Source organism: Rutilus rutilus (genome assembly GCF_951802725.1).
Source record: "Rutilus rutilus genome assembly, chromosome: 23".
NCBI classification, from domain to species: domain Eukaryota; kingdom Metazoa; phylum Chordata; class Actinopteri; order Cypriniformes; family Leuciscidae; genus Rutilus; species Rutilus rutilus.
The window spans coordinates 15925726-15952933 of NC_140233.1; the positions used below are offsets into that span (position 1 = coordinate 15925726).

Here is a 27208-nt window from a genome sequence, read left to right on the forward strand (position 1 = left end):
GAGACGCGCGTCAAATTGTTTCCCGTTCAGACACGTCCGTCCGTCTTCCCGCATCCAGTGTGCGCGCTTTGATTCTGCGCTCTCGGGATCAGTGTCTAGTATTACAGATGCAGCGGGATGCATATATGTGCATTCATATTTTTTACGACCTATTTTCCTGCCTCCGTCTGTTCTCAGATGATACCGACTGTCATTTGTTCTGTTAAGGTGGTCGATCACAATGCATTCTTCCATGCGCAAACGACTCTATAGCTTGCCACATCAGTTTGGATACAAGGGTGCAATGACTCGAGACGGCGAAGACAGCGACAAGGACACTCGGAGGAAAAGTGTCAAGATGAAGCATTTTCCCTCCACGGGGAGCTCTAAAGGTGTCAGCGAGGCCAAGAGCGGAGACGCGGAGACCGATGTGGGGAGACCCTTCAGAACCAACGTGAACGGGGACTGCCGGAGGTTCAGGGGCAGCCTCTCTTCCATCACCAGTCGACATGCTTCAGACGCGGATCTGGCGGAGCAGAGGCGCCTCATCGGGGATGCGAGCCCCGAGGATGAAGGTCCCTTGGAGCACACCGGACCTGGGGAGAGCCAGGGCGCGCAAGGCGGTCGCGGCGACGGGGCACAGCAAGCGCCGTCTGAAGAACAGTCGACTTTCGTAAAGTTGGAGGGTATCGATCAGATCCTGCCGGACGATGAGAGGTTGTACCAGGCGGGCTTTATGCACAGGCAGTTTGGAGCGATGCTTCAACCGGGAGTCAACAAGTTCTCGCTTCGAATGTTCGGGAGCGAGAAGGCAGTGGAGCGCGAGCAAGAACGGGTCAAATCTGCAGGCTTTTGGATCATTCACCCATACAGTGACTTCAGGTAATCCACTGTCAAATTATTGTCTGTGCAAATGTTCCCACTGCCATCAGGCCCCTAGCAAGGAGCTCTCCAAAATTAAAGTGATTTTGTGGTTTGCTCACACGTCTGAGCAGATTAAATACATCTCCTTTTAATGTATTTCATAATAGTTTTGTTTTCTAAAACGTCTTTCTGTGTCCTTGAGCTTGCTGAGGATATTAAAATCAGGCCCATGCTGCTGCCTTCACTTGGTCATATTCACCGCTTTCCTGTTGGAATGACATTGATACCATCCACATTGCCAGAACACAAAATGCAAGGGCAAACGGTGTCACCAACGCCACCTGTCTCCGTGCCTATGAGTTTCTGTGATTGTTTTGGCACTCCTTGTGTGAAACTTTCACTGCACCAATCACAGAAGTGAGCTGTCCCTAATCTCTCACTTTACTGCATTGAAATAAGTCACACAATCATATTTAGATTTGTGTTGTTCTCATGCAACGCTGCTGTTTTCACTCAAACAGAGTTGTCCGTTCTGCACAGGCCGGGAAATAGGGTGATCAAAATGGGTTAACATGACGACAGGCATTATTGGGAGCAAACATCAGAGAGGATTACGACAACACAATTTATTTAATGGCACTCTGGTCGGTGTGGCTAAACGGTCTTAGTTGGAGGGGGCAGTATACTAACAGTCAGGTAGCTGAAATGGACCACATGGCCTTCGCACAGTCATGATGGCGTGTAAGCCGAGCAGTTGTGCACTCCTAATGAGATATTGCCACATTGTTTTGGATATCAGTTGAAATTAAAGACGTAAGTCAGGGTTGTGCTAATGCAAAGTTGGATTTTGGCTACGTCTACATTAATCCGGATAGATCTGAAAACAGAAGGTGGATTTTGAATCTACAGCTTCATCAGAAATGAAAATTCTGCCGTCATTTAATCACCCTTGTGTCGTTCCAAACCTGTTTGACTTCTTCTTCACAGAAGAAGATATTTTTAACAACTGCTTTTGTTCATACAATGAAAGTCAATGGGGTCCAAACAAAACCATTTTTTGATTTGTTTGGACCCCATTGACTTTGAATGTCCAAAAAACAATCTTCCTTTCTGTTCCATATAAGACAAACATTTGTATAAAGTCATACGGGTTTGGAACAACATGAGGGTGAGTAAATGATAACAGAATTTTCATTCTGGTCATTTTGGTTTTATTTCTTTAACGCTAAAACACATCACAATGCAATGCGTAATTCAGAATATGAGTAAAACAAACACCTGTGGAAAATCAATACTGAAAATTCCTTATTAACACAGTACATTGGGATCTATTTTTATGGATTTTTCCTAGAGTGTTTCTCTTTAACTTCAGTGGCATTAGTACTTGCAAAACCATCCATAATGCATGTCATCTGACTGAAAACTCTTGAAAATATAGTTGTGTTTTTTTTGCAGCTACGCCATAAGAACAAATTTTCTATTCTTAAAAGACCCACTCTTCTAATTTTTAATAATCTGAAGGACCTTTTGTGCAATGGTGAGGTTCCATGGATGTCAGAGGCTCTTCATGAAACCATCAATGCCATTAAAAATCCTTTATTTTTAAGAGAAATGTTATTTCAGCGAGACCTGTTGTGTACCAAAAAAACAGCAGCAAGAGGTAACGTCCTTAGTCTTTTGGCATTTTCAGGTGTCATCTTCACATTTGCCCTTGTCTCCTTCCTCTTGCACTTGCTACTTGCTACATCCCTCTCTCCTCGTGCTCTCTGACCTTCCTCCCCTCAGCCCTGTTTGGGAAGGTGACGGGCGATGCAGGGAGTTCCATTTGCTGATTGCATCACCTGGTTGATGCAGAAAATGAGAAGAGAGTGTCAGAATGTTGCGGGAGGCTGTTGAGAGGGGGTGGAAGGTTAGCGTCAGTGTTCAAGGGTTTCTGGAATAAGGGAAGCAAAGAGACGTGCTTTTTTAATGAATCACCACAGAGCAGCTCTGTTCTGCTGTGCATTTGGAAAGCGTAGGAAATATAATTTTCTGCTGAACAATATGGTGCATCACATCATTTCTCCATTAGCTTCATTGGAGAATGAAAGCACTGCTCTCTCACAAGAGATAAAAAAATTCCTCTAAAATTATGCACTAAATATATTACCGCAGTAGATGCGGATATCTGTGCTCAAGCCATTCATATGTGTTTCTTCAACATTGTGCACTTTTTTTTTAAAGCTAATATATTTATATTATAATTAGGGTTGACAAAATTCTGGGAATTTTCAAAGATGGAAACTTTCCATGGGAATTAATGAGAATTTAAGGGAATTACCAGGAATTTATGGGAATAAACTGGGAATTTTCAAAGTTGAGGGTTGGCTCTTCAAAGGGAACTTAAATATAGTTGAAGAAAGTATATTTTAGCATAATCTTGACCAAAACAAACAGATGCCATTCAAATACACTTGAATATCCATACCATTCCTCAATCACATGCACATAGCACACTGCTTACTGCATGGCTATTGAGACCACACCCCCTACTGGCACTGTACATGCCTCCATCACATGTACAGAAGCCCAAAGCACAAGACTATTGAAGGCACACATTTGAGCCTGTGGACTAAACAAAGTGAAGTAAGTTTTGATGATATTATGGGGAAATATATTTATCAAATGTTTAAATTGCAAATATCACATACAAATGTATTCATCTAGTAGATAGCAAGCTGATAAGTTAGATGCTAAATAAGCTAGCATAACTTTATTTACCACATAAGGCAGATGCTAGCTACCTCATGTGGCTGTTTTTCAAAACTTATTTGTACTTACAAATAAATCTGTTGAAATATCTGTTGAAAACATTTTGCATGGATGTTTTCTTATGACTTCTGTTTATATTTATGCTTGGATATGATACAATGATCGATTACATTACAATTAATTCCCAGTTAGTTCCCCTAAATTCCCATTAATTCCCATGGAAAGTTTCTAATATGGAATATTTCCAAAATTTCCCAGCTTAACTTCCCATGGAAATTTACCGGAAACTTTCCGCCCCTTTGCAACCCTAATTATAATATATATAATATAAACAACATATCATATCTTATAACTTTTTCAAGAACTACTTCAAGGACAGTTGAACTACTTTCTGATCTTTGTCCAATTGTCAGGTTTTATTTTTTCGTGTCTCTTGCCTTTAATTGGCTAAGAAATTAAATGCAATGAACAATAACCAATAATTTGTATTCTATAATATTTTTGAAATGAAAATTCACCCTCTATACTCACCCTCAAGTTGTTCCAAACCTGTATGAATTTCTTTCTTCTGCTGAACACAAAAGATATTTAGAAGGATATGGGTAACCAAACAGTTGCTGGACCTCATTGCCTTCCATCCAAAAAAATACTATGGAAGTCAACTGGTTGGTTACCAACATTCTTCAAAATATATTCCTCATTTAGACCAATAGCCATATAATGTTAACGTTTATTATGAAAACTTATTTGATTTGTTTATGAGAGCATTGTGTCCCTGTGATAAAGACATTTGGGAGTTATAGGTTTGATCATTTTAAAATACAGCAAACCGTTTCTTTCATCAATACGAAGTTGTCATGAAACTCTAAATGGCGCAGGCTCATAGGTCCTTAACTCAGTCTGCTACCAATCACATCATTCTCTATAGGGCATAGCTGATTGGTTCCTGCTGTATCAGTAGCCAATGAGCTTTCTGCTCAACTTTCAAATACAGATTTGCCCAGCAACATTGCACAAAAAGTTGCCCTGTGTATCATCACCTTTAGTCAGCATTTGCTGTAGCAGTTGCAGTGCGTTTTCAGAAACCCTCCACCTCCCCAGCTCCACCTGTATAGATCTGCTACTGGTAATTCATGTACGCTATATTGTACAGCAGCAGCAGCAGCCTGTCTTACTTGCTCACAGCAGTGTGTTGTGTATGTATTTACAGTAGCAAGTCCTGTACTTGCTCTGCAGCGGCAGCAATAACAGCAGCAGCGTAAAATATCTATTCCGCCAAGACCAAACATATCAACATTGTCATATCCATTACCATGCCAATACACTCAGAGAGTTGCCATGACAGAACTAAAGTGAGTGTGTTGTAGGTCTGGGTTGAGTTCACTTTCACAAGGCCAAAAGTGGCCATAGTTGAAGAAACACCCTTTAGGCTGTCTGTATTCATTTTTACTCTTTTGCATGACGGCTGCTCGACAGCCACCCAAGTGAATCATGGCTTGCATAAACCTATTATTATGTACCCAACACATTAGCTTTCTGCAGGGAACTCCAGCGGCCAGAGCGACTGGTTGAGCTCTGGTGCAGAGCGTTCGGGATGATGGCTAGATCTGGTGAGTAGAGTTGACACAGATTCCACAGAGAGATCATCACAATTGGAGGGATGGGGATTGGGAAAGACAATTAGGACTCATAATATGCTAAGCAGCAACAGATAGAGAGAAGGAGAATGGAGAGTGTATTTTTGGCAGATTGTAACAGAAAGCTGATTATTGCAAAGGCTTTTGTTTGGATGAAATGTGTTCCCACTGCTGTCATTTAACAGTGACTCTCATCTGTTAGTTGATTTTTAGCCTAAATAGGGTTGTTAAAGATCCATACGACTTCAAAATGAAGGGGAATCAAAGCTTAATGTCACACAAACAATGAAACAATGCTAGACCTTTTCGCAGAACGATCTCCACTTTTCCAAGCTGGTATTTTTCAAGATCATACCCACAGAGTTTATCCATTTTACAGTATAGGCCCACATTTCTTGCAAATGACATTGAAGACTGTCTTGTGTTTTCTGGTTGTTTATAGTGTATGTTCTTATTTGATATATCACTTGTTCACACATGGGAATTGAGAAGAGTATAATGTCTATAATGTGGTTACAGCGATACTAAAGTTGGATATTCCCAATACAGTAACAGTGTGGGTTGACAACTGCATATTAATGTTGCATATAGGCAGTGCAAAGGCTAATACACACATGATGGAAGCTTACAGGATATAATATAATCCTTGAGATTAAGTGGACCAAGGAAATACTGTGATGTGATGTGATGTGATATGAAATGAAGAGATTACCAACTAATTGGTAGGCCCAGGCAGAATCTGTTTGTTGTTGTTGTTTTTCCTTCCAATTTCCGTGCTTATTTTGTGGAAAAAATCTGGTTTAAACATGGAGAAATATATAATTTATTCAAATATTTAATTAACAAAAGCACAAGCTCTGGGGACTGTGTAGAATTCTGTGAAGTGGTCTTGATAGTGAATATTGAAAACTATAAATATAACATTTTATAGGGATTACTATAATGTAGTTTTGTATTCATATTTTTAAAAAATATGTTTTGAATAGTTTTGTTTCAACTAAATTTTATGATGAGTGTTATGTCCTCCAAGGACTCTTATGTTAAAGTGTATTATCTTTTCCTATTGTTTTGCTGTTTCACTTCCTGTTTAGTTTCTGTTTGCTTTTGTTTGCATTGCTGCCTTGTTTATCTTCATAATTACTCTTGTTTATTTTCATAGTGATTGATTACCCTCACCTGTTCCTAGTTAGCCTCTTGTTATCCTGTGTATATATACCCCTGTGTTTCAGAAGTCTGTTGTCAGTTGAAGTCGGCATCCGAAATCGCATACTTCCCTACAATATAGTTGGCGAAAAACAATATGTGGCAAAAGAAGTATGTTTGAATTCACATTATTCATAAAAGAGTAGGCAAACAGTAACCGGATGACCTTCTTCTTCCGGCGAGATTCTGAAGTTTGCCTACGATGGACACTTTACTATCCCATGAGGCCACCGGAGAGGATTTATGAATAACAGTGAAGTGATGCAACAGATGCTGGTAGGTCACATGATAATGACAACATGGCGACTGTAGTGAGTCCAGATTACATTCATACTAAACACATTCATACTATATAGAACATACTTTTTTAGCGTTCAGAATAAGTTACTGCTCCAGAGAGTGTGATTTTTGGACGCAGCCGTAGTCTTTACCTCCCTGTTGAAAAGCTGTTGCGTTTGTCTTCTACCTTGTCTGAATTAGTTTTTCTTGTTTGGACTTTTGCCTGGTTTGGATGATCTTCGTTGTGTTTGTTTAAATAAAACCGCTGTAATTCGGTCCTCGCCGCACTTCTTCCTTCCACATCCGTAACATTCATTTATTTTATTTTATATAAATGTATGTTTTGTTAAATAATTTAATCTCTACATTTATATAGTTTTAAAACTCGGTACGGTATTGGTACATCACGTTTAGTTCTTGCATGTGTATGGTACACAGTTCAGCACATGTTGCTGTATTACTTATTCTTTTTGCCTACTGACTGCTTTGACCACTGGAGCATCTGTCCAAGGCTAAATGTCAATGGCAAATCCTTTATAATCTGAAAACTGTCTGAGAATAATCTGGCAGATTTAGTGACACTTCCTATAGATGGTTTGTTCTTGTTTAATCTCTACCAAAGCTCATTTCAAGCAATGTAAAATAGAGCCATGCAACGTGGAAGTGCAGAAGTAGTATTTTTCCATTTGATTAAACCCAGATTTGATAGATTACACTTAAATGTTGGTATTTAACATACATGTGATTATAGTATTATCTTGCCAGAGAGGCAGCATATAATATTAGCTTAATTTTTTTTCAGATACTTCATTTGTTCTATTCTAAGTGCTGTCTGATTTATTTAAAAACTCCTTGAAATAGATTTACAGGCAAAGCACAGTTTTTGTTGCTGTGAGGATTGCACAGTGTTTCCTATTAAAACAGTAAGTTTGAGTGGCATATATCATAAGGCTTTTATTTTTTTTATTTGTGTGGGTTATGCTAGGTAATAAGCTTCTAGTTGCTGGTGAATTGAAGGTGGTTTTACACTGTACTTAATTGAAGGCAGCGACTTTTTTTACAATCAACTTGGATGTTTAAGCCATTTCAACTTAAATTCCGTTATACTGACTTAAAAAAAATGAGTTGAATCTTGTTTAAGTTAACTTATTAACTTATTTTGAGTTAAAGCAATATAAAAACATGTTTTCATAACTTATTGATCGTATCATTTTGTACAGTGTAGAGCCATTGTCATTGGGAGAATTTAATTGGACAAATCTGTGTAGTGCAGGATGAGCATTTTTCATATATTTTTTTTTTTTACATGTTTTGTACAAGATCCCAGGTAAAAAAAGTATTTTCTAAGAACGTTTTGCTATGTTATGAAAACGTTATGTCTGAATGTTCTCTGAACGTTCAAAACGTTAATTTTTATAATTTTGCAAAAATTATGGAAACATTACTTTTGAATGTTCTCTTAATGTTCTGAAACAAGTAGTAACATAAAAATTTTTTTAGACGAACTAAAATGTTCCCTGACCGATGTATAAATGACATTTTTGTGCTAACGTTATTAGAGACCACATAACATTGAACAAACATTCTATTAACATTACTGGGAGAGAATTTTTATCATAACTTTGAGAGAATTTTTTTTTTTATTTGATATACTTTTACCATATGAATTACTGGACTAAAATCTATCAAAACCCCAATTATTTTTTGTTTTAACAGACACATAACTATCCGTGAAACAAAACGTAGCGTTTTTATGCGTTTATGGTTATTTACACTAATGTGATTGCTGATAAGTAACGTTCAGTCATGATCTGATACTGTGTGAGATCATGGCTAATCTGCTTTTCGCAAGCAATTTGTCACTGAAGAAAACATTGTGACCTATTTATACACAAAAATAAGGGCCAAGTCTAAAATCGAACCGAATGTTTTTTGTCTTGTCTGTGGTGTCAAACAACACCTAATCCCACTGGACAACTCTGAAATGCTGAGAGCCTCGTTCTCTCATTGCAATCTATACCGAGCTGGACGGTTTACCAACCCTCTGTGTGATCGATTCCTGCTTAATTACAACTCCGCAGCAAAGGACTGGAATTTATTAACCAACTATATAGCTCTCTACCACGCTATAAATGAAGAAGGCTAATCAACGACTTAAGTTTGTGGTGTATATCAAATGATGTAAAAGAATATTAGCACAGGGGGAAAAGAGGCATGGAAATGCTGTAAAATAGCATGAAATATTAGAAGCAACCCAAAAAAAGACTAATTTTGGCATGTAAAGGCCAATGGGGTAATTATTCAGCGTTCAGCAATTATGGTGGCTTATTTTTGTGTAAATGTTTCACCGAGCAGATCTTTTATTGATGAAATGGCGGTCTTGCCAGAGGAGGTCTCCTGGATGTCTTCCAGCCACTTTCATTTACATACGTATGACACATCCAATTACCAAACAGGGAACTCATCCATAAATGAGAAGTAATAGCCCAACCAGACAGCCAGCCATTTCCAGCGTCAGTCAGTCATGAGCGTGTGCTCATGAAGCGTTCTCAAGGAATCCTGAGTACGGTTTTTAGATTAGTGTTTGTGATTGCTAACATCATAATACTTATTTTGAGGAAATGATGGCAGACGATTAGATCTATGCATTTGGCAGATGCATTTACCCAAAGCCACTAACAGTGCTTTCAAGGCATGCATCTCATCAATTATTCCCTGGCGCATCAGTTAAACTACAGAGCTACATGCTTTCCAGTTCTGTCTGAGCTTGCTAGTTGGTCTTAAGTGTTTCTGTGCATGTCTGTCTGTATGTTAAAGAGAATTCAGCAAGTATTTAATTTAAAAAAAGGCATTTAATTAGGGGTTCAAACGCTTAGCCAAAACGTTCAAAGTGGGAGGAGCCACTTTTACTAAAATGGCTATAACTCGTGAACAGAATGAAATATTTTCACCAAACTCGGCGCACCTATGTAAGAGCTCATTCTGTGGTCGCGTTGAAGAGGACGTGGCGACTGGCCAATTGGTGGTGCTATAACAGGAAAAAACATGAAAATGGCTATAACTACCTCACCGCTAGTCTGATTGACTTGAAAACTGGCACGAGCTGCCATAATTGTATATGCGTACATTGACGTATCTCAAAAAACGGCCAATGAATTACTGTTAACCGTTAAATAACTTTAAATCCATATATTTCCTATGGTAAATTTCCTGTATAGGCTGTAAATGGCCATTTCCATCTATGATTGAGATGGTTACAGGCTTGCTAAATTAAACATATCTTTTTGCGTATGTGCTTAAAGTACTCAATCCGCTTGAACCCCGACAATTGCTGCTCGCAGCTATATTTGTAATTTATAATCTTATTTTAATTAATTGCCTAATCGTTAATGGCTCCAAAGGTCATTTTAGACTCTTCTGTTCCTAAGTCATTAAATAAACACTTTGTCCTTTGTCCTCTAGGTTCTACTGGGACCTGATCATGCTCCTCTTGATGGTGGGCAACTTGATCATCATCCCCGTAGGCATCACCTTCTTTAAAGATGAACACACCCCCGCCTGGATAGTCTTTAACGTGGTCTCTGACACATTTTTCCTGGTTGACTTGGTGCTGAACTTCCGCACCGGGATCGTCAAGGAAGACAGCACGGAAATCATCCTGGACCCTCAGCAGATCAAGGTGAAGTACCTTCGGAGCTGGTTCGCTGTGGATTTCATCTCTTCCATCCCTGTGGATTACATCTTCCTCATTGTGGAGACACGAATCGACTCTGACTTCTACAAGACGGCACGAGCGTTGAGGATTGTGCGTTTCACTAAAATACTCAGCCTGCTTCGGCTACTGAGATTGTCCAGACTCATTAGATACATCCACCAATGGGAGGAGGTAAGATGCACCTGTGTAGACTTTTAGATTGTAGCATATCTATTGCAAATAAACACCTTTTCTCGTGGTTTGTAAATGTTGAAAAGAAAATGAACTGTGATATTAACCTTGTTTGATATTCCCATACTAATAATGGAGCTAGCTGTGGTTTCTTTTGGTGGTCCTGAAGCAATATTTCTGTCAAATGAATATACTCATTCCCTAAACACAACTGTAACCATAATGTAAACCATTAAAGGAATTTTTTTTTGACTTGGAATGAAAATTCTGCCATCATTTACTCACCCTCATGTTGTTCTAAAGTCATGAAGAAAGGGGATATGGGTTGTTGAGCTCTAAAATGACAAATTATAAATAGAAGTACCAAAAATACTGCTTTATACACTACTGTTCAAAAGTTTTGGGTCAGTGGGATTATTATTATAATTTTTTGTGAAAAATGTTTACAAGAAATTAATAATTCAGCATAAACTACATAATAAATTAAATTGTTCAAGTGACAGTAAAGACATTCATAATGTTACAAAATTTCTTTTGCACTTTGAACTTTCTATTTTTCAAAGAATTCTGTATTATGGTTTCCTCAAAAATATTAAGCAGCACAACTGTTTTCCAGGGATGCACGATATATCGGCCACCGTATCGGTAGCGGATGATATGTTAATATTTAATGTTATCGGCCTGATAAGAACTTGGCCGATATATTAAATCCGATAATTAATGGATTATCTTCTTCAGCTGAAAGCTGATTTAGATTTATCAGCCAGTACATCGGTTATCAGCTTTCAAATCTAAAGAATTATCGATATCGACCCAAATTTTCATATCAGTGCATCCCTACTGTTTTCAACTTTGATAATAATATTAGAATCATTTCTGAAGTGATCAATTGGTGACAATGAAGACTGGAGGAATGATGCTGAAACTTTACCACCACAGGAATAAATTACATTTTAAAATAGATTCATTTTAAATTGTAATAATATTTCACAATATTACTGTTTTTCCTGTATTTTGGTCAAATACATGCAGCCTTGGTGAAGATAGGAGACTATGTGACACCTTTAGGTTTGGAACAACATGTAAATGATGGCAGAAATTAAGTTTTGGATGGACTCTTCTTTTAACTACCCCTGAAAATGATTGCTAACAGATAACATTGTTGTTCAAAAGACCAGTTCACACTGTACCAACATATGCTCACCAATGTGAACAATCACCAGATTACAGTCCCTTCTCAGACAATCCACGACCCGACAATGTTCAACTGGCGAAAACAGGAGTAACGCACTTATCCGACAAAACCCAACAAATGATCTGTTTCTGTCTGTGCCATGTGAATTGGCCTTAATAGTGACCTAATAAAATGGCTAATGGAAATGTTGTTCTAGGACCAACCAGTGTTGATCCAGGAACACACCCTACTTGTTAAAGTCACGGCCAGCAATAATGGACAGAAAGTAACGTTAACCTCACACTCGTATCTGTAACTCAGGGGTTGTTTTGCCATCACGTGGATTTAATTTTAGCTCTGCCAAAAAATAGCTGCTTCTAAATCAAGCTGCAATCAGACAGCAACGTGTTACTCAACCTAACCGTTGTTTGTCCATGGCAAAGTTAAAAGCGTGCACCATGACCCTTTAATTGCTTCGATCGCTCAACCCTATCAGACCTCAACCTTGCGAGTTAATGGAAATCTATTGGATTTCGCACTTTAATTACTGCTATTTGGGAACACCGCCTTTTTGTCCACTGGGGGGTGGTGCATTGCTGCCGATATGGATTGTGGGTAACATCAGCCTCTTATTTGGCCTCCCACTGATCTCCTAGGAACTATTAGTGACATTAGCAGAAAAGATACAGTACCTTATGTAATACTCCACAAGCCAAGCGTTTTGCTGCTAAAAACCAGCTTAAGGACAATGTGGCCTAGAACTGAGTGAGGATTAAGTCTTAATTGTGACCCAATACGGTATATTCTAGTTCTGCCATCATGGTCGCACATCTCTGATCTCTTTTTCCTTTAGATTTTTCACATGACCTATGACCTGGCTAGTGCCATGGTGCGCATTGTGAATCTCATTGGAATGATGCTGTTGCTGTGCCACTGGGACGGATGCTTGCAGTTCCTGGTGCCCATGCTGCAGGATTTCCCTTCAGACTGCTGGGTGGCCAAAAACAAAATGGTGGTAAGTGCGAAGGGCCGATCCATGTGCAGAATTTAATTCATTCCGATATCCACATTCTGAAAACATTACCTGTATGGAATATTTTGAATTATGGAAGGCTGTTTCTGCCTTCCAGGGTAATTGTGAGAAGAAGTTTACACTGAGAAATACAAAGTTCTGCCATGAAACTCTAAATGGCTCAGGCTAATAGGTCCTTGACTCAATCTTGTTACAGTCACATCATTCTCTATAGGGCGCAGCTGATTGGTTCCTGCTATATCAGTAGCCAATGAGCTCTCTGTTCAACTTTCAAATACTTAGTCAGCATTTGCTGTAGCAGTTGCAGAGCACTTTCAGAAACCCTCCACCTCCCCAGCTCCACCTGTATAGATCTGCTACAGGTAATTCATGTACGCTATATTGTACAGCAGCAGCAGACTGTCTTACTTGCTCACAGCAGTGTGTTGTGTATGTATTGGCAGTAGAAAGTTGCAATTACGAGAAGAAAAGTCACAATTGCAAGATAAGTTGTCAGATTGTGAAATATAGAGTCACAGTGGGTAGGTACTGTATAAAGTCACATTTAAAAGAAAGTGTCGCAATTTTGAAATATAAAGTAAGATTGTGAGATTTGTGTCACAAAGTATAAGAAACAAAGTTGCAATTGCTATATGCAGAGTCAACATTAGCAAGATAAAATGCCACATTATGTGAAATAAAGTGGCATTTATAAGATAAAAAGTCAGGTTTAGATAAAGCCACGTTGTGGAATATAAAATCACAATTCCGAGAAACAAAGTTGGAATCAAATGAAATGGAGTCGTAAATTAAAATAAATTGTTGCAATTTTTCATGATATAAAGCCACACTGTGAAATATGAAGGTGAAATTTCGAGAAGCAAAAGTCAGAATGATGAGAAATAATGTTGCTGTTATGGGAAATTATGTTGCAATTACATGAAATAGTCACAAGTATGAGAAATAAAGATGCAATTACGAAAAAAAAGCCACATTTTGTAAGATATAAAGTAATTATGACAAACAAGGTCAAAATTACAACACTGTGAAAAGTGATCAGGTGACTTAAAAAAAGTGAGGAAACCCGTTATTTACCCGTAAGTAAATATTCTTCATGCATTATGTTATGTGAACTTGAAAGGTCGTAATTACCTTTTCATATTTTTCCTCTGGGGCAGACTGGAACTGGCTTGCATATTGAACTAATATTTATAAATTAATGTTTCTGACTGAAATAAGGCCAGCTGCATCATTTCCTGGACTTGCATGATAAGTATTTGTCCCAAAAATGCCAGGCCTGAAAAGACGAATACTGTCCACGACTGTGCTTCATTTGCATTTGTAAAACATTACCTTCTGCTTTCCTCCATCTTCTGATATCAAGAAAGCGTGTGCAGCGTTCGCAATGACCCCTCTGCTAAAGGACATGATATTTCCCTCACTCCCTCTCTCTCTGGCCTTTACTCCGGCTCCTTCTGAGTCCTGTCAGAAATATATAGAAACAGTCTCTTTTTTTTCCAGTCTAACACTCTTTCTCTCACATTCTGTCATCCTCAATCTTATTTTCTCTCCTCTCCCTCTCATTGGTTCGTACCTTTGTCCCTTCACGACACGTTTTGTTCCTCTTTCACCGTCTCTCCTATTTCTTTTGCTTTCAATCACAATTGATGTCTTTCATGCTTATAATTATATTCATGCTTTAATTTGGGTTCTTTTTTCTCTTTATCTCTTTCCCGCTCCCTTTCTCTCTTTCCTCACAGAATGACACATGGGGTCAGCAGTACTCTTATGCCCTGTTTAAGGCCATGAGCCACATGCTGTGTATCGGGTATGGCATGTACCCTCCCGTGGGCATGACGGATGTGTGGCTGACCATCCTCAGCATGATCGTGGGCGCAACCTGCTATGCCATGTTTGTGGGCCACGCCACCGCCCTCATTCAGTCACTGGACTCCTCACGCAGGCAGTACCAGGAGAAGGTTAGTAAAAAAAGAGGAGGTGATAAAATCAGTTCCTCTGAGATAAAGTGTGCTGCATTGCGATGTAAAATTATTATCTTTTTTATCACAGAATAATGTAATGTAGGGGAGCTTTGCAACACTACATTTCTTTGCTCATAAATATGATAATGACGACACGTGCTCTGTAAAGTTTGTGAAAAAATGTGAGAAATTATACTTTTTTGATGCCCTTGAAACCCAGTTCTTATCGATTTTATTTGTTCGTCAAATGTTTCTAAAGCTATCGCTATTGCTGCCATTAGCATTTTATCAAGTTGGGACCATTGTAACAGTATTTATAATTATAGTTTCTTAGTTGTGAATTAAATTAAAAAGAAATTACATTTTAAATGCATCTTAAATATTAGTTAAAAATAAAATAGAATAAAATGTAATAATATTATATTATATTTTATTAATTAAATAGTATATCAATAGATAATATCCAATTATATAAAATATGCTATATGGTTATTATTTATATAATTTGTATATGTTCATATATTTAAATATAAAGTAAAAGTAATATATTATAATAATAATAACATCATATATGGAGTATAGGATATGCCATCAGTGATATTTTTAAATGTTTTTTTTTAAGGCTGCATTTAGTTCATTAATTTGCGTATCGTCAGTAGATCACGCGCAGAACTTTCCATTCCCATCGGTGCTTTTGTGGAATTGCGCTCTAACGCTAAATTGCCCTGTTTAGTAAATCTTGCCTTTAGTCTAAAACTACAATAACATCATGTTCACACAGCATTCTGCACTTACTCATGATTTATCTCAGCATGGGGACAGGAAAGCTGTCAGTCAATAAATGAGAAAACAAAGTAACTTGCGTTACTTATTTGAAAAAGTTTAAAAGTTACTCATTTAAAAGTAATCCGTTACTTTGCCTACTAGAAAAAGTAATCAGATTACTTACTCGCGTTACTCTGTTGATGGTGCATTTATTTTTTGGACATATAACTATTTCCTATACCAAATGAAATAATGTTGGTTAGCAGTTCATGAGTTATGAAGGAACATGTTGCAACTGTCTCCTGTATTGGATAATATATAATGGAAAACCCCCAAAAATGCAATATTAATTGGTAAGCCAGCAATTAAGGCAGAGATCATTTTAATGAGGGTGGCCAGCTGCCGTTTCCCACTTTGTTGAGCATTGTAAATGTTTCCCAGCAGACTAAATGTCCCCACTCCGAGATCCGAGAATGCCTTTGAAGTCCCGTTTAAAATTAGAAAAACACGGGTCGAAAATGAGTGGAGAGAAAAATGGAAACCGACGAGGGTTCGTGAGTTTTGATCGGGCGAGTTGTGGAGGCTTCTGACCTCTGCGGTGATCAATCCACGGTTTTATCGTGTCTGTGAGTGTGCTGGAGTGGTAATTGAACTGTTGTCATTTTCTATGAGAAGAAAATACAAGTGCTTTGACCTCTGCTGTGTTAAAAGATTCAAGTCAATTCAGCCCGACTGCAGTTGTCGTGGCAACTTGCATTGTTGATACAGGAGCCTGTATTGATGTGCGGTTCCCTTCTGGAAAGGATACGGCTCTTTCTTGTGTTTTGTTTTCTTGAAAACCCAACACATGCAGGCCAACGGTTTTGATTATGGTTTCACAGTACATAATTTAGAGTTCCTCTCCACATCTGTTTGAAAGGGTTTTGAAGCTCCGCATAAACACGACCAGAAGCGAGAGACCGGGAGAGAGAGAAAGATTAGGTTAGGGAGAGTTCAGCAGGGATAAAAATGACTGAAGTTGTCAATTTGTCCAGTGAACTTAGCTGGCGATTTCATTACCTGCTGTATTTGGGCTTCAACACTCCGATTGAATATCTCTCCTCAGTGTCAATGTGATTACCAGCATCCATTTCCAGAAAAAGGACAAATTCCAATGACACACTTTTTTTTTTTCTCTCTCTCTCTCCCCGAACACCATGAGTCATGCTTGCCTTACGCTGGGACTTCTGAGAGCGGCTTCACACCCTCGCCGGTCTCCGCAGTTGAAACCTAACTGTATTGCGTGACATTATTTCCTGTTGTTTGAACTCATCCTGCTGGCTTTGTCCCCTGCCCTTGAATATGATAATAGAAGAGCCACTCTGAGAGACCAAGTGTGCCTCCGCTAGTGAGATGTTCACAGCTGACATGGCAGGAACATTAGCATGTGGTGAAGGGCACATTGGAACCTGCTACCGTCGACAGCCGAGACAGGAGTTCATGGAAGCGGGAGAGAGAAAGCAAAATGGCTAGTGACAGAACAAAGTTTATTAGAAAGGACAGCAGAGGCAGAGCCATGCGGCGTAACGTCGCCGAGCCGCAGTGTTGCAGACGCTCTCTGCCAGTTTCGGAGACGCAAATGAAATGACAAAGAGACAGTACAAGGGGATCGTGGGTAAAATAAACCCTATCAATACTGTACGTCCTTTCCTTGAAGTCAAAGAGACAGGCATGGAGAGAGAGACAAATAGAAAGACAATGATAAATGGGAGATGGCCGCTGATGTGAAAATACTGCCTGGCTTTGCAAATGGAGCCTGTGAAGACTGGCGTAAATATGGAGCTGGACAGTCACACTGACCAAGCTATTGTTTTACAAGACATTTGGTCAATATTTATTTATCAGTAACTGTGTAGTTAGAGACAACACCTCAGGGTCTAAGGAGAGGGTTTAAAGGCTGTTTACACCAAACCATAAAATCATACATGACAAGACTTTAGTACAAAATATTGGACTGTGATCCTTTAAAAAAAGAAATTACAGTACCATAGTAAAGTGATGGTATCATATGGTAATGTCATAGTACCTTGACATTACCATATACGTACTACTATAGTGCAAAGGATTGTGATGTTACAAAGGTGCCATAAAAAGATTTTGATTTTTTTTTTTTTTTTTTTTTTGGTAAGTGATAATGAACAAGCCTTTTTTATATTCAGAAAGTAGGTTTGTTTTGTGTTGCTTTTTGTTTAACTTGCTTTTTTGTTTTGCTTTATTTTTTTATTATTATTTTTTTTGTTTTGCTTTATTTTGTTTTGCTTTGTTTTGTTTTGCTTTGATTTGCTGTGTTTTGCTTTTTGTTTTGTTTTGCTTTATTTTTGTTTTGCTTTTTGTTTTTTTGCTTTGCTTTGTTTTTGTTTTGCTGTGTTTTGTTTTGCTTTGATTTGTTTTTGTTTTGCTGTGTTTTCTTTTGGTGTGTGTTTTGCTTTTCTTTGTGTTTTTGTTTTGCTGTATGTTTTGTTTTGCATGCCAAACAAAGGTCCCATATAAATTAGATTGCTAGAAAATAAATAGTAAATGACTGCTAATACAATTTCTTTGATTTGGAAGATTCAAATAAGATCCTATTGGATACACCGACATTTCTCTGTTTCATCTTTTTATTTATTTATTTATTTATTTTTATTTTAAATATTTTTTTAGTCTTTACGTGTGTTGATGTTATTTGGTTTCATATTTGATCCCACTATTGTCCTTAAGTTTCCAAATGATCTCATTAGCATCCACATTCCTTTTTTTGACTGTTGCTAAACATGTAGATAATTGTGTAATATTCAGGCTGATAAATATAGTGTATGTGTCATTTGTGCAGTACAAACAGGTGGAGCAATACATGTCCTTCCACAAACTTCCTGCAGACATGCGGCAGAGGATCCATGATTACTATGAGCATCGCTATCAGGGCAAGATGTTTGACGAGGAGAGCATTCTGGGAGAACTAAACGAGCCGCTCCGAGAGGTTAGTAGTAAAATACAAGACACTTAGCGTATACTTTTATTTCTTGTATTCTAGTATTGAACAGTCCTATCCACCTATTTTGCTATACTCTATTTTTTTGTTTACAGGAAATCATCAGTTTTAACTGTCGAAAGCTTGTGGCCACCATGCCGTTGTTTGCCAACGCAGATCCCAACTTTGTGACCTCCATGCTAACAAAGTTACGTTTCGAGGTGTTCCAGCCAGGAGATTACATTATCAAAGAGGGGACCGTCGGAAAGAAGATGTATTTCATCCAACACGGTGTACTAACTGTCCTGACGAAGGGCAGCAAAGAGACAAAGATCTCGGACGGGTCTTACTTCGGAGGTAAGTGAACACTGATATCAGCAAGATGTTTGTGATCTGATTGGCTGGTTTGATGCAACCTTTGCATGTTTATTAATATTTATATGATGGTGGCTTTGAAATGTCGCTTGGTGTGGATTCTCTTAGAAACTAATGTTGATGGAGTGGCATTTAAGTTGCAGCAAATAAGTTTGTGTTTTTATTAGAGAGGTTTTATTTGCTTAATGTTCAGGCTGGTACCACTGTGTTCTTCAGTGTTATCGGCTGGTTCTCCAAGGGAACCAAATCAGTGAATGGCCATGCTTTTGGAGCCTGGGGAAATTCCTCACCCAGCATAAGTTAACCATTCATGAAATTAATTTTCCTCACAAGATTGAGGAAGGAGGGGAAGATAACAGTTTGAGTTGAGCTTTGTCATCAGAGACGGTTCGCAGCAGTTTTTCTCATTACAATTACCATTGTATGAATCCACATAGATGTGCATGTTTTCTTGTCTTGTTCATTTTCTGTTTTTAATTTTTGCATTTGTGAAGGTATAATGTATGTTGTCCAATGTCCATTATTAAATGCCTTTCACAATTGCAAAAATGACAAAAAACTATTTATTCACATTAAAGTTTACCTTGTATGCAAATGGTGAGTCTAACAAACAAATCAACATTCTCTATTTTCTGAGGAAAAATGAGGGTGATGCAAATATTTAGAAATAAATTATACGCCACCTGGTCTCCGTATGCAGGCTAGCCTCTTTCTTTCCTGGCGTTCTGTGCCATTAAAAACTCTATTACTGTCTCCTGTGTGATTCTGGGATCACAACTAAGTAGTTTGTGCTATCAGTGAGCTGCAGATTTAGTCAAGAAAAAAAATGTCATCATATTTTCAAAAAAAAAAAAACCTTCCCTTCTGCCCGGGCTCGTTTGAGGTCATTACATGTTCAACAAGCCGCTCATAATCTCTTTTCCCATAAACCCTGTGTGAAAGTGCAAAAAGGAAGAGGAGTCTGGATTGTGGCCTAGTACCAAGCTCACCTAGTCCCCATATGTCATCTGCAGTGTTGGGAGTAACGCGTTACAAAAGTAATTAATTACTGTAATGCATTGCTTTTTGCTGTAACGCGGTAATGTAAGGCATTACAGGGGGGAAAAATGTAATATTTTACTCGGTACAAATGTCAGTAACGCGCGTTACAAGCAGTTAACCTGGAATAAAGTGGTAGTTTTTTTTTCCTTCATGCAAATTCGCCAAAATCACCGCGAGATCAGCAGAGGAGAAACGTCCGCGCAAAATGTTTCACTCCGTTTCCATGGCAACTCTGCGCCGCGGCCGCTCCAGTGTTTGAAAAATAGACAGTATGGGTTTGAAAGCGACATGAATGTTCAAAGTTCACGCGCACGGCCATTGATTAAACCACGTCAAAATCATGCAGCATTTACAAACATCTAGAATTAGAACATTACTTAAATAAAAATCTCATTAATATTACATTATACATTTAAAACTGATTTTGGAGATCTATGACTCGTTCATAGACCAAATGGCCTATGCCCACACTACTGCAGTCACTCACAATAATAATTAAAATAAAATAAAAATATTTGGCTTAGTTATTTTTATTTTTGCTAAAGTTTAACCCTAAAGTTTAGCCCGGGCTTAAAGTAAAAAGATTTCTGTACCATGCGTCCATGCAAAGTACCATGGTAATATTTGAGGTACCAAGGTTATATCTGAGGAAGTATGTACCATGGTAATATGTACGGCAGAATGTACCATGGTTATATCTGAGGTACTAGGGCATGTACCATGGTAAATCTGAGGTACCATACTATGTACCATAGTAACATACTGTACAGTATAGTACTTCAGATATTATCATGGTACCATGATAATATCTGAAGTACTATAAAGTATGTACCATAGTTATATCTGAGGTACTATGGTATGTACCATGGTAGGTACCACGGTAAATCTGAGGTACCATACTATGTACCATAGTAACATCTACAGTACCATGCAATGTACCATGGTACCATGATAATATCTGAAGTACTATATAGTACCATGGTTATATGTAAGGTACCATGGTACTACCATAGTACTACTATGGAATACCATGGTACTACTATGGTATACCATGGTATGTACTATAGTACATCATAGTAAAATTTCTTATGGGTCCAAGCTCAGTCGGATACCACATCACCTTCTACTGGATGTGTAATGAGCTAATTGAGCATCATAAGCTACATTTAGATTTCCAAATCCATATTTGCAGTTATTTGGGTGAGAGTAACTTAAAAGTAATGCAATAGTAGTGTAATGCCTTACATTTTAAATACAGTAATATTGTAATGTAACGAATTACTTTGAAATGACAGTAATAAGTAATAAATAACGCATTACAGTTTCGAAGTAACTTGCCCAACACTGGTCATCTGTTCTTTCTCTTGTCTATCGGGTTTAGTTGAGAATGCAATACTGGTGCAATACTGCAAACACACTGCAAAGTATACACTGTAGACTACCTACTGTTTTATTATTTCAAGAAAATTCAAGAAAAATGTAATGTGAAATAGCACGCATTTTGAGGTCAGGATTTTTTTTTTTAATAAATTAATATTATTATTCAGCAAGAATGCATTAAATTGATCATAAGTTACAGTAAATGCATTTAGAATGTTACAAAAGTATTTCAAATACTGTTCTTTTGAATGTTCTATTCATCAGAGAATACTGAAAAAATGTATCATAGTTTACAAAATATTTATACTGTATTTAATATGAAATGAAATGTTTCTTGAGCAGAAAATCAGCCTATTAGAATGATATCTGAAGGATCATGTGACACTGAAGACTGGAGTAATGATGCTGAAAATTCAGCTTTGCATCACAGGAATAAATGAAATTTTTTAATTATATTTAAAAAAATTATTGTAATAATATTTCACAATATTACTGTTTTTACTGTATTTTGATCAAATAAATGCAGGCTTGTTGAGCATTATACATTGTCAAAAACGTTACAAATATTACTGACCCTAAACTAATTGATTTATTAACTATATTTTTGCATTTCTAATCCAATTTTTCCACTTTGGTGTGAAAGTATCTTAAGTCAAATCGAAAAGGAAATCACAGCAAATATCTCATGGTACTATATGATTCCCATATTCATATTTTCATAACTAACATATTTCAAAAAGCGGTCAAAAAACACGGTATTATCATGGTAACATGTTGTCTTTGTATTTTTATGTCATTCATTCTTTAATTCTGTTTTTCCATCTTTCCCCGAGCCTCATGCCCCCTCTCAGGATGTGTGTTAGTGAATATGTGTGTGTTCTGATGGAATGGCTCTTTGGCAGCGTGTTCTTTATGACTCTGACCATGATGACTAGACAGAGAGAAAGAGAGTGAAAAAGAGAGTGAAATTAATCTCCACAGCCTGTTCTACCCCTCTGTCTTACCCCAAACAACACCACCTCATATTTCAGGTTCTTGAATGACCAACAGCACCTCATTTATCCCCATAGTATTATTCTTCTTCAGCACCCATCAGAAATATCAGCTGCACAAATGCAAGCATTTAAAGATGTCTTCTTAATAATCTTGAAAGTGGTATAAGCTGTTATATTTGGAATATCCCTCACTACTACTACTAACAGATCATTGAAATGAGTGTCTTGAGCAATAAAACTTTCTGTGACAGACCAACAGCCAAAATGAACCTGAGCACATGCTACATTGGCCATTCAGCAACCTGTTTTCAAAGAATATATTTTTAATTAGGTTTATTTTGTTATACCATTGGCAAATTGCCAATGCTTGCTTTAAGCATTAACCTAACTGTTAGATTTAAGCTTAAAACAAGAAAAAAACTGTGATCTAATTCATGCAGTTTAGTGGCTAAGTCCAAAATGGCTAACAGTGCTTAGCGTTTTTAACTGTACAGAAAACCACGCACGTTCACTTTTTTTAGGTTTTAAAAATGCTATGATCTAGTCAGTGGACTTTTGGGAAAGCAGTAAAACTGTATTTCTTGGGTTTGAAGGTGAGATACTGACTGGGAACACTCGATTACCACATTAGTGTTGACAGTCCCCTGTGTCTTCTCCTCAAACTCCTGCTTGTCTGTCGCTTAGAAATTTCCTCTGCATTTCAAATACAGCTTTTACTCTGTGATCTGACTGGACAGATGATGGCTGAGTACAACTTTAAGCTGTCAAAATTGTATTTTAATGTTCTGGGTGCAGATTAAAAAAGACCATTTAAAAAAAACAGGCTCAAAGTATATAAAGTCTGAGTCACAGCAAGTATATTTAATTCATGGTTCCCACTATTGTGGATTTATGCACATATTAATAGTCCTGGAGTGCTCTAAACATAGGCTGAAGACATTTATGTTTAATGGTCAGTTAGGGGCTGGATACTAGGGTATACCCAATCATGCATTCATTTACTCTTCATTCATTCATTCTATTATTTACATACATAAACGCATATACTTGTAAAATTGTGCATGTTCTTTCCACATGGTTGCTCTTAGGATACATGTTCTTCCTGTGTGGTTTTCATTTGCCTCGTGTTGCAAAATGTCCACAGAGATCTGTTTGCTGACTCGAGGCAGAAGAACAGCCAGCGTCAGAGCGGACACATACTGTCGTCTGTACTCGCTCTCTGTGGACCATTTCAACGAGGTGTTGGAGGAGTACCCTATGATGCGACGCGCCTTTGAGACCGTAGCCCTAGATCGCCTTGACCGCATAGGTGAGAGCTGTCAGTTCAACAGGCTTATGTTTTTCACAGCTGCTCTGAGATGTCCTTGAAGAGTGGAGAGTTTAATAAGCGGTCACATCTTGTCCCTTGCTTTTGTCAATTTTGCAGTTTGCAACCCTTTTTACTTGCATAATGTGTTGTATCATAATCTTGCTAAACCAATGTTTAAATACCCGTTTGGCTATTGGTTAACATTTATCGAATAACCCATATGGTTAAGTTAAATCAGGGGTGTCCAAACCTGCTCCTGTATGGACAGTTTCCTGCTGACTTTAGCTCCAACACACCTGCCTAGAAGATTCTAGTGATCCTGAAGGCATGAACTATATATGCATCTTTCTTTGCCTTTTGATTTCATTTTGATTCATGTGGATTCATTTCCACGGATTAGCTCTGGAATTGCCAGTTGAAGTATCCAAGTAGAGGATGAAGCAATCAAAGGAACAATTCCATAGTAATCGCATGAAATAAACATGTTAATTCTTCCTTTAAAGCTTAAGTCAAACTACATTATTGAGTTTGTTATCCATGCTTTTCTGTCTTCCTTTTTGTCCTCACAGGAAAGAAAAACTCTGTCCTCCAGCACAAGGTCCAACGGGATCTTAATTCCGGAGTTCTGAACTACCAAGAAAACGAGATCATCCAGCAGATTGTGCAGCACGACAGGGATATGGCCCATTGTGCCCACCTCATGCAGACACCTCCCCCAGCTCCTCACCCAGCACAGACTCCATCTTCTCACACCCCCGTCATCTGGGCACCTCTTATTCAGGCTCCACTACAAGCTGCCGCAGCCACCACTTCCGTAGCCATTGCCCTGACTCGCCACCCCCATTTGCCCCATTCCCTCTTCCGACCCCCTGTCCCGCTGCTTAGCTCGCTGAAAGACCAGCCAGGATATGTAAAAAGGTTCCCAACTGCACTTTCGGGCGCTGCTGCATTTGGTGGCTCCTCGTCAACCAGCTCACAGTTCAGCTCTTGTATAGAGACCCCAATTCTGGACACACTCAGGGCCGAGAGATCATCTACCTCCACACCTCCACCACCGTCCTCCAGCTCTCTGCCATCCACCATCACAACAACTGTCACCACCACCACCTGCAGCATCACAGAGTCTTCCTCCTACCCTCATAGACCCCTTGTCTCCCACGGGTCCAAAGACTTCAGTGTTGCCCAGCTTCATTCTCAACCACAACTTCCTCAGGCCTCTTTCCCCAGCATTGCTGCATCACTTCGTGGTTTCTTCCAACAAGGAGCAGTTGGAGGGGAGGCTGTCCAGCTATCAGTTCCCCCTACATCCACCCTTACTCCTTTGATAGCGCACTCTGTAAGTCCCATCCTGACCCAACTGCATTCAGCTCAGCCAAATCCTCAATCAACAAAACCAAGTCAAGACTTGAATAAAGTTAAAAGGACAGCCTCCCAGTCTCCTGTAACAGAGTCCCCTATCCGCTCAAGGAGCATTCTTGAACAAGTCCAGAGTCCAACAAGTCCCATCCCATCCCAACAAGTCCCATCCCAGCACACTCAGATTGGTCTTCAGCCAGATGTTCTTTCCCAGCTTTCCCAAGAAACATCTGCTCTTGCTTCCCTTGCACAATATGGGTCTGGAAATGCGTCCCCATGTAGCACACCTTCAGCTTGGAGTCCCACATGTCAGAGTCCTACAGTGGAGAAGATGAGGATGTCCATGCACAGCAACCCTGCTAGCATCTCTGGATCCCAAAGCTCACTCCTAACCCCTCAGACACTCTTTCCACCACCACCTCAAACAAGACAGAGGGGTGGATCTCTAGTTGACCTACCTTCTCAAGACGTAACCACCATTTCCATGTCCCTCCCCATCCCAGGACTACCTGAAAAGTCCAAGTTAGTTGGAAGAGGACCAGAACCGCCAGACTTATCCCATCACCGAGGATCGGCTTCAGGTTACTCACCTCTACATTCACCGCCTCCGATTATGAAACCATTTTGCTCAATACCTGGTCATGTTGTCCTATCTAGACAAACTTCAAAGTTGTCTATAACTCAGACTGGGTCCTCAGGTGGGTCACCAGCCCATGGGTCTAGTGATAGGTCCACCCCTGGGACACCAAGCTTGCACCCAAAACTCCCATCGAACTTGTGAGAATGGTCTGCACCCTCCTGCAATGAGTGAGCAAAATTTTTTGACATTTGTGACATTTCTCACCAGAGAGGGAGGGTGTATGTTCATCTACTTGGATTTTTTTATTGGTCCAATGACTTCCCTATTTGTTATGCCAAACGAAGAAATGGACTTAAAAACTGACAGAAAAATTACGGTGGGACTTAAATTTGTCTTCCATGTTCTGTCAGTAATTTTTGCAATATTATTGTCTGATGATAAGACTGTATAGGGATATGCAAATTATGACTTCCAAAAAAAAAAAGTTACTTCAAAGTAATAATTCTAAAGGATGTATGTATGTTTGTGATTGTGTGTACGTGTGAGCGTGCGATTGCTATTGTAATGTTATAATAGTGTGCTCTTTTTAAAGAAGGGAATTATGCTGGGTCAGGGAAGCAAAGCTACATTCGTCCGTCGCACTTCATCAGTCCGGCATCATCTGTCACTGTGAAAGAACACGTCGTACAGGTCTCTCCGGGCAGGTGGCACTGGCACAGATATATACTAACACAGAGATGCACACAAACATACACACATGCACAATCAAACCTAGCCCTCAACATCCCAATTATTTAGACCTAGTAAGATCTTTCCGCTTGACCTTGACCCCATACCTCCTTGCTGACAAAGAGGTACTGCTCAGTATCTATGGCCTTTCCTTTTTGTAACAATACTGCCTTAGTGTCTGGACACCATGCAGGGAATTACACCCTCACTTCCACAACAGAACCGAGAACATTAAGAATGTTTTGCAATCATTTTGTATGCGCTTTGTATGTGAATTTGTGCAGTACTTAAGCAATAAAACTGTATGCTTGGTTTTTGTACGTGCACAGAGGTTGAACTGTAAATTGCAGCTTTCTTCCTGTCAAACAAAACATACTGGATGACTGTCAATGGCAGTGACACAACCAATATGACACAGTTATAAAAAAAGAGCCCACTGCAGTTACCAAAGCTTATGAGTTACATAAGTCATCTTAGATTTTGGTTTGTATGTTTGTATGTTGACTTCCATTTGGCATCTGTTAAAATGCACATTTTGTCTATACCCCACAATTTGCATAAGGTTGCATATGTTTTCTAGTTGTGCAATTCATGTTTTGGTTAGTATGTATTATATTTCATATCTGTGAAATGTAACATTTTTGACCATTTGAGAAGCATTGCAGTAGAGGTACAGCATACTGACATAAAAGAACTCTGCTAACACAATAGTTAGCTTAGCGGTAAAAGGAGGAATAGTATTTTTCTAAGTGTCCTTCCTTTTGAGCAAAGCTTACACAGGTTGATCATGAAAATTCCCTGCTTTGTCCCAGGTTATTATATATTGTATCATTTATATGATTTTATAATACATGTCTATGTATATATCTATTTATTGTGTATGTGTTTGTTTTGTTAATCTATATATTCATAATCTATATAC

The 27208-nt window shown here is 38.6% G+C and overlaps 1 protein-coding gene across 1 annotated transcript; it reads left to right on the forward strand.

Annotated features, from left to right (window-relative positions):
* On the forward strand, positions 1 to 26030 carry hcn4l (hyperpolarization activated cyclic nucleotide-gated potassium channel 4l). The gene is made up of 8 exons (XM_084396743.1): positions 1 to 861; positions 10176 to 10599; positions 12627 to 12788; positions 14546 to 14764; positions 18384 to 18530; positions 18638 to 18878; positions 23457 to 23621; positions 24191 to 26030. Exons 1-8 carry the CDS (start codon positions 221 to 223, stop codon positions 25756 to 25758), a joined length of 3567 nt encoding a protein of 1188 aa, XP_084252869.1. The 5' UTR covers positions 1 to 220; the 3' UTR covers positions 25759 to 26030.
* The last annotated feature ends 1178 nt before the right edge of the window (positions 26031 to 27208 follow it).